At 37.9% G+C, this 8,967-nt stretch overlaps 1 protein-coding gene across 3 annotated transcripts in view; it reads right to left on the bottom strand.

The window, feature by feature from the left end:
- Window positions 1-8,343, bottom strand: part of LOC111861678 (E3 ubiquitin-protein ligase RNF34) — a 36,671-nt gene extending 28,328 nt beyond the window's left edge. The window contains exons 1-3 of one of the 3 annotated variants that reach the window (XM_023846449.2): window positions 8,230-8,343; window positions 7,645-7,969; window positions 1,901-2,014 (exon numbers count right to left, since the gene is read on the bottom strand). In XM_023846449.2, the coding sequence (XP_023702217.1) occupies window positions 1,901-2,014; window positions 7,645-7,650 (120 nt within the window). In that variant the 5' untranslated portion in view covers window positions 7,651-7,969; window positions 8,230-8,343. The remainder of the gene's footprint in view (window positions 1-1,900; window positions 2,015-7,644; window positions 7,970-8,229) is intronic. The other 2 variants (XM_033750414.1, XM_033750415.1) reach the window with 2 other exon arrangements.
- Window positions 8,344-8,967: the final 624 nt, after the last annotated feature.

The raw sequence follows: 8,967 nt of genomic DNA, 5'->3' as shown, positions 1-8,967 counted from the left end.
ATTGCAAAAACGACATTCGCACAAAACAGTTGTCACTATAAACTCTGTCGAAACTAGTCCTTACCTTCTGAAGCAACGGTAGTCAGCTTATCGACTCAGGAATGTTAGCTCTATGCGCTCACAGCGGCAAAACGCAGTACTACAAAAGCTCTGCCCACAAAAAAATTAGTTTGGTTTCTTTTGGGTACCCCATCATATTTCTTAGTCCTTCTTAGTTATTTTTCCCTATATCTTTAGTTCCACCTGAAAGGACAATCACATCATTGTGGGTCAAAGATTTGACCATTAGCTCTTCAGAGGAAGACAATCTTGATATTTGCTCCTGGTTTTACAAATCCTATCACACTAAACATTTTTTTAAGTTATCTTTAGTCTTATCTGCACAGTCTCTAATATGGCTATCACTGATGAGTAAAATTGTATGTTTTATATTTTTGTTTAAAGGAATTTACACTAAGCTTGCATTTTTGTTCAGTGTTTGCTTCTCTATTTCACTGTCAGTGCTATTTATTGCAGACATCACGTTCATTGAGACCTTTGAAGGCTTATTACTAGGTACATGCCCATTCACTAGCACAGGTATATCAAACACTTGGAACACCTCTTCCTTGTTCTTGGTTCTATTTGTTCTTAGAGAGATAGGTTCTTTAACCCGTTCTTCCTGTGTTGTTGCATAAGATTTGTGAAATTTCCTCTTGATTGTACTGGTTTTCTTCTTCAGTTCTTTGTCTAGGTTATGTAAGACTTTTAAATCTGTTTGTCGTTCTTATTACTGTTGATGGGGATTTACTGGGGTTAGATAGAGCCCTCTTATATAAACGCGTAGTTACTTGTGTCCAATTTTCATTTCTTTGCAGTGAATATATTCCTTCTTCATGGTTACATATATTCACGACAGCTTTGTCCATCAATGAATCGTCAATTTTTCGTTCTTCCTTTAGAATTTAGATGATTCTCATGGCTGATTTTAGTTCAGAAGTAACTTTAGTTAACTCAGTTTTATATTGGATGCAACATTCACATTTTAAGTCATGATCTTCCTCAATTATATTCACAAAATCTTCTGCAATCTCTTCACTTTTTGATGTGGTATCCACCATCTTGTCATGAATATTTCATGATTTCATAATTGTGCTGTCAGATAACGGCTAACATAATCTCATGCTTCATATGAAACCTACCACAAGGGCAATCAGAAATGGTCTGCAATATCAATGCCACTACCACCTCCTCCTCCTTCTCCTTTGCAAGCAATTCACAGGAAATAATATTGGCATCTTTAGATTTTACCATGTATCCAACAACAAGTGACAGATGGGCTGAAAGTTTTGAATTCAGTTCATTTACTTTTTTCTTTCCTAACTCAGATTTAAGTGGACTGTTAATGACAAAGGAGCTGTAATTAGTCTGGATATGACAGTCAACATTACATTCCTTTGGCACGGCAACACTGCTACTTCACAGCAAACAAACACGTTTCCTTTTGTTATCAACAAAACAACAAAATATTTCCCATGCAGCACTCAAATTACATGTGTTGCCTCTTATTTGGCTCACTCAGAGGCAAAAATGTTTGTATATGGTAATATGACCTATATTCCATGCACTGTCACACTACATACTCACAAGCTCACTGGCCACATCTGGTGAGTGGATCAGGTGATTGTAGGTGGTGAATAGTGGGGGTGAGGCATACCATGCTCCCTCTCCTCATCGCTAAAACAATACTGGGGATGCACTCAATCTATGGTGTATAATGAACCAGGTGGCCAGTCAGTCATGGGCAACTATGAAAGCCTTGTGAGGCACCACGCTGAAGACCCCTGGTCTGGATACTGACAGCATCATGAATTAGATGACAAAAAATAACTTCTCTTGCACAATAAATAAGAGGACTTACTCTTCTTTTAAAAACGGTAAATTTAATAGAGCAGCCGTCACAGGTCATTGCAGCACTCCCTTGCTGTTCTGTTCCAAAAGAGCCGCTTCTGCAGAAACCTGCACCCACAAAATCCTGGACACACAACATAAAAAAATAAAACCTTGCAACATGTTATGACATTAGAAACATGAAGCCTCCTCCTACCATGATGGATAACTAACTAACTTCATGGAGTTGAGTCCTTCTTGAGAAGCAACCAGCAGTACAGCTACTCAAGAACTTCCGAATATTTTATGTAATCTGAAGGTTCATCACCATGTTGTCAAAAGCCCTACACTAGTCCCTATCCTCAGCCAGATAACTCCAGTTCATAGCACCCCATCCTACATCACAATATGACTTCATTTTGTGCTATAATGAATATAACTACATCCTACATCCTAGGCTTGGCCAAAAAGGATTTATTGAATCTAAAATAAAAAAATAAATAACTTATATGCCTGTTACAGATGAATGGTTTGGCCAAAATCTGGCAGGAATGAAGAATAAAGAAAAATACTAGTAACAGAATAGACTGTAGAATGTGCAAAATGACTGGAGGTACCGTATTTACGCATGTACAGGCCGCACATTTTTTGCCAAAAATTCAAGAGCAAAACTGGGGTGCGGCTTATATTCGAAATCACACTTCATTTAAAAAAAATTATATTGCCAAATTTCGGAATAATTTCTACTCCTGAAATAATATTCCAAGAAAATTATTTTTTTCTATGATTTGTCTGAAAATTGTGCTGCGGCCTATACACGCACGCGGCCTATACATGCGTAAATACGGTATTTCATCCATGCATAATTACACTTACAGAAGAGAACCTGAAAATTAAAATCCTGTTAAAATGGAATAGTTGTTTCTGAGCACTTCTCTACAATAATAAATGTCAGTATGTCAACAATGATGAATTATCCATGGGGCTTAAATAACTCATGACTTCATGAAATTTAGTTGTCATATATAAAAAGGTTCTTTCAAGGAGCATGTAACACTGGCAATGAATAGCCTATACTACATGCCATCACAATATGTAGGGGCCACGCAGCTTGTCAGCACTCAGAGCTGGGTAGTAGTTAAGTATTCAGTGTCATGCTTCATGTATTCACATGCCTTACATGAAATAGTATAATTAAATTCAACAAATAATTAGCAATTTTTTCCAATCCATGTAATTTTTGTTTTAAGTAAATGTATTCTATATTCACTACATAGTGAAGCAACAATTCATTCTACATTTTGTTTAAGGTGACTGGATTCAAAAAAGCATCTCCTGATAGTAGTAAAACCCTCAATATCAATAAATATTTCTTTATTATCTTCCTTCTGTGATGTTACTGCATCTAGACAACATTACTTTGCAAAACAATTTTCATGCCCATCCACATTCTCAGAGCCTCTGTCAACTTATTTTCAAACCAGACCTGCTGTTTATATAGCCCTATTCATTTGGTATGCTCCTTCTTATTCTTAGCCTTCAATTAGTCATTTGGAATGAGCTTCCCGGCCTCCATTCTCATACTGAATCATTTCTGACTTTAACAACTTACTTACTTACTTACTCACTCACTCATGGAGCTGAGCCCTTCTGGAGGAGCTGCCACTTCTGCAGCTGCTCAAGAATTTCCCAGCATTCTATGGAACCCGAAGGTTCATTACTATGTTCACAAGATCCCTCCACTGGTCCCTATCCTAAGCCAGATCAATCCAATCAATACCAACCCATCCTATCTCTCTAAGATCCATTTTAATATTGTCCACCCATCTTCTTGGTCTTCCCAGTGGTCTCTTTCCTTCTGGCTTTTCCACAAATATCCTATAGACATTCTTTTTCTCCTCCATTCATACTACATACACTGCCCACCTCATCCTCCTTGACTTGATTATTCTAGTTAGTACTTGGACAAGAGTACAAGTTATGAAGCTCCTCATTATGCAGTTTTCTCCAACCTCCTGTCACTTCATCTCTCTTTGGTCCAAATATTCTCCTCAACACGATCAGTCTATATTCCTCCCTTAATGTCAGAGACCAAGTTTCACATCCATACAGAACCACAGGCAAAATTATAGTTTTGTATATTCTAATTTTTATGTTCTTGGGCAGCAGACGAGAAGACAAAAGGTTCTGGACTGAACAGTAGCAAGCATTACCTTAGTTCAATCTCCTCTCAATTTCCTCCTGAATCAGGTTTTGATCTGTCATCGTTGTTCCCAAATATCTGAACTGTGCCACATTTTCAAAACATCTGTTTCCTATCTTTATATCATGATTTTGCCCTGCATTTTTGTGACGAGACAGCAACATATACTTAGTTTTCTCAGTGTTTACTTATAGACCAAACTCTTTACTTGCATCAATTAAAGTTTGTGTGTTTTTCTTTATGGCATCTACATTATCACCCAGTAAATTCAAATCATCAGCATAGGCCAACAGCTGATGTGTCCCACCTGGTTTTCCTGGACCTTCCTAATGACATATTCTAAAGCAAAATTGAAACGAGTGGCGATAAAGCATCTCCTTGTTTTAGACTATTCTGGATAGAAAATTTATCAGACAAATGTTTACCTACATGGACTTTACTATATGTTTTGTTTAAACACATTTTAATCAATCTATCTAGTTTCATGGGTACCCCAGACTATCAGAATATTGTACAATACTTCCCTCCTAACTGAATCATAGGTTTTCTTGAAGTCTATGAATAGCTGATGTACTGTCTCATCGTACTCCCATTTTTTCTCCAATATCTGACGAATGCAAAAGATCTGATCTGCAGTTGATCTGTTACGTCGAAACCCACACTGATGATCCTCAATAATTTCACCTATATATGAACTTAACCTTGAGAGCAGAATATTGGATAAAATTTTGTATGAAGTTGATAGCAGTGATATCCCTCAATAATTCCTACAGTCAGTTTTATCACCATTCTTGTGAACTAGTACAATAATAGACTCCTTTCAATGGTCAGGCAAGTTTTCCTTATGCCAAATAGATGTAATTAGATTGTGGATCTTAGAATGTAATATTTCACCTCCTACTTCAACAAGTTCTGTCGGAATTTGATCACTACCTGGTGATTTATACCATTTCAATTTTGCAATAGCATTTTCAACCTCAAAAGGGCTAGGATCAGGTACTAACGGCTCAGCTGCATGGATTTCTGCCTGCCTAACATTAGTGACCCTATGTACATTCAATAACTGAGAGTAGTTCCTCCACCTATTCAAAATATTGTGGGAATCTGCAAGCAGATAACAATTCTCATCCTTCACTAAGTTACTGCTAGGCTGGTAACCCCTTTTAAAGTCATTTGTTCCTCTATACAGGCCTCTATTGTTCTTGTTCTTACTGTTTATTGCAAGCTCATCAATTTTGTTTTCTGATATTTCCCTTTTTTGNTCAACAAGTTCTGTCGGAATTTGATCACTACCTGGTGATTTATACCATTTCAATTTTGCAATAGCATTTTCAACCTCAAAAGGGCTAGGATCAGGTACTAACGGCTCAGCTGCATGGATTTCTGCCTGCCTAACATTAGTGACCCTATGTACATTCAATAACTGAGAGTAGTTCCTCCACCTATTCAAAATATTGTGGGAATCTGCAAGCAGATAACAATTCTCATCCTTCACTAAGTTACTGCTAGGCTGGTAACCCCTTTTAAAGTCATTTGTTCCTCTATACAGGCCTCTATTGTTCTTGTTCTTACTGTTTATTGCAAGCTCATCAATTTTGTTTTCTGATATTTCCCTTTTTTGTTCCTGAAATGCCTCCTGGTTTCATGTCTTATATTGTTCAGATTATCCACATTTAACTCACTTGGATCCTGTAACCATTACAATTTGGCCTGCTTTCTTTGATCTAATAATTCTGAGCATCCGTCATTGAACCATGGCTTATGCTTCTTTGGTTCATAATAACCTAGACTGTCTTTGGCAGACATTTTCAGTTTCCAAGTTTTCCAAAGCCACATCAACACAATACTGCCCTTTACCCTGTACCTCATTTAATTTCTTGAGATTGAACCTCTCCATACGAACTCTGTGTGTTGTTTGTTTGCTCACTGCCAGTCTTTCACTAACCTTTGCCACCACCAGGCAGTGGTCAGGATCACAATCTGCTGCTCTGAATGATCGGACATCACGTATACTTGAGTGTCATCTCCTATCTATCAAAATATGGTCTATCTGAGTGTGTATCTTCCCATCAGGAGATGTCCAAGTAAATATATGGACATTACGATGTTGGAACACTGTACTTTTGACAGTAAGATTTTTTTGATGTGGCAAAGTTTACTACTCTAACTCCATTATCATTACTAATTTCATGCAAACTCTCTTTCCCAATTGTTAGTTTGAAAATGTCTTCCCTCCCTACTTTGGCATTGAAATCTCCTAACAAACTTTTCATAGGGTACTTCAGGAGTTTATCAAATACATGTTCTAGTTCTTCATAGAATCTATCCTTTATGTCATCAATTTTATCTTCTGTTGGGGCATGAACATTCATAACAATGATATCACACCAGTGATCTTTTAGTATTATATATGATATCCTATCACTAACGAACTCTACCTTCTTAACTGCTGATACAACACAATTAAAAAAGTTTCCTAATATCATTTTGAAACACAATGACATACCACATATTTTAAATATCAGGTTAGAATTTTCACCTCTCTCAGTCAGTGTCCAAGTCACCAAAAACCTGGCCCTGTCTTGATTTTAAGATTTGGTCCAAACTGAAAAATCTCTGGATTTTCATAATTTGAAACAGCCTGCACTTCTGTGCAATATTAGTTGGTTGATGTGCTATGCTACAAGCTGGAATGTCACAGGTGTTATTCTTGATGAGGTCACTGCATTTTTCAATTGACCTAAACCTTACAGCTGCAGTATGGTCCTGGAGTCAACGCAGCCCCTAACAGAACTGAATACCATGAATCTTCCTGGGGGTAAAGGGTGGCCGGCACTTAAGGCTGACCTCACTACCACCTGTGAGTCGACTGTCTAGAAAATGTGGAAGCTTTGACATCTCAACCCTATGTGCCTCCATGGCCTTGTACTAGGACAGCATGAATAACTGATCAACAGATGGGCTGGTTACATAATTTGAAAATGTCCAACGATTTATTGTATCCAAATGTCTTAAACAAAATGTACTGATTTCAATACACCATTCTCTATTCTGTTATGTTAACCATTAATTTTTGGACACCAAATCACGTTTCAGATTTCACTACTTAATTTTACTTAAGGAAAGAAAATCGAAGCACCGATGGCAGAATGAAGTACAACTGCCACGTCATTAAACTGGGCTATAATCAGTGTATATTAAACTTAGAAACTAAAGGGCAAAGCTCAGACTAGTAAGATATAATTTTCCTTTTTGTATTACAGGTAACTACGAAATCAGTCCAATTTTGAGGATATGAATGACATTGGAACACTGAATGGGAAAACGTAATAGCAAACGTACGCTCTTTTTCGATCGTAAGAATTATGTAAATGAACTACAACTGAACACCACTGCATGTGGCTATCATTTCAATTATCCAATACAGTAACGAGGACCACGAACATCCATACAACAAACTTCATACACATACAACCATGATGCAAATATTTCAAAGAGTTTAAAAGCCGTATTTATACTATTGGGGCCTCCTCGGTAAGTTATACCGTTGTCAATTTTATTTCCGTACTTACAAACATTGTTTCGACCACAAATACAATAGGTCCAAACAGTTTCTCAATTGCAAATTTTACTGCCAATTACATCATCGTACATGAACATCGATTCGGACAACCTAACTCGCACCAGAGCGATCGCAGTGGCGGTGGCCGTCAGATACGGTCAGATATTTCTTGCTGAACTTATAGACGCTTTCAGACAGGCAGCGATCTTGCGGGCAGCGTTCCGCACAGTGCAGCGTTATACTCCGCGGTGGCGATCAGATATCAGATACATCAGATCCCCATCAGATCGACCAGATCAGATGCAGCTTGTCGAGTTTGGTCGCTGCTCGCGTCACTGTGTGTTAACATGAACAATGAGTACAACAGAGCAACTTATTGAAGAAGTAGAATTACATAATATATTATTTGATTTGTCGCATTCTGATTACAAAAATATATAAAAAAAGATGAAGCCTAGGAACAAGGGGGCAGATCCACGTTTACTTACGCTTCTTTCTGAAAAATATATTAATTAATATACAATTCATTGTGATGTTAATATTTGTAATAACTTCTCAAATTTCTCCAATTGTACACAATAAAAGGAATAATTACCTTGCTTGCCGCTGTTCATCATCAACTACCTCTGCTAAAAGTAGCGCTTCTTCCGGACGAGATAATCGATGCATCGTATATGATGTGCTTATCCGATTTTTCAAACTAATCGCTACCACTTTATCGACACTGTGACCACTGTGACCTCCACCGCCATCGCGATCGCTCTGCTGTGTGGGAGCCTCAACCGCTTGAGCGGCTTGAGCTATAGCGATTAGACTAATGACTAAACCTACACAATTTGACTCCAACCCCCACTAAGCGAATACAAAAAATTACTAAACGATCTAGGAGTCGGGGTTCGATTCTCGGCAAGGACAAGATTATTTTTTTTCCTTTTCTTATCCATAACGTCATGAGCCACAAGACGTTTCCTCGTCCGAAAAGCTGCATGTGGGTGGAGCTAACAACGGAGCTCCATCAAGTTCAAAAATTGAGAACTGGGGAATCATATCTCTTCTCCCTTTACGTCTTTAAGGCATGGTGCCTGATTTCATACGCCCATTGATAACTTTAACCTTCCGGAATTTCGCCCTATGATTCACACATATAAGTAAATAAGGTGTAAGATTTGAGGCTTTCACGACGGTGACTATGAAGAAAGCAGTCTTCTGAGATTTGGCACCGTGTATATGTGGTGTTAACCGACGTGTCGGAGGAACGTATCGCCTCCATCTTCAGGGTAGAAGGAAAAATATAAGAAATCCGCAAGCGAAGACACCGTGAGAACCGGTAAAA

The sequence above is a fragment of the Cryptotermes secundus genome, unplaced genomic scaffold, assembly GCF_002891405.2.
Source record: "Cryptotermes secundus unplaced genomic scaffold, Csec_1.0 scaffold185, whole genome shotgun sequence".
Classification (NCBI taxonomy): Eukaryota; Metazoa; Arthropoda; class Insecta; order Blattodea; family Kalotermitidae; genus Cryptotermes; species Cryptotermes secundus.
Note: the sequence above shows the minus strand (reverse complement) of the source record. Positions and strands in the feature narration are given on the sequence as shown.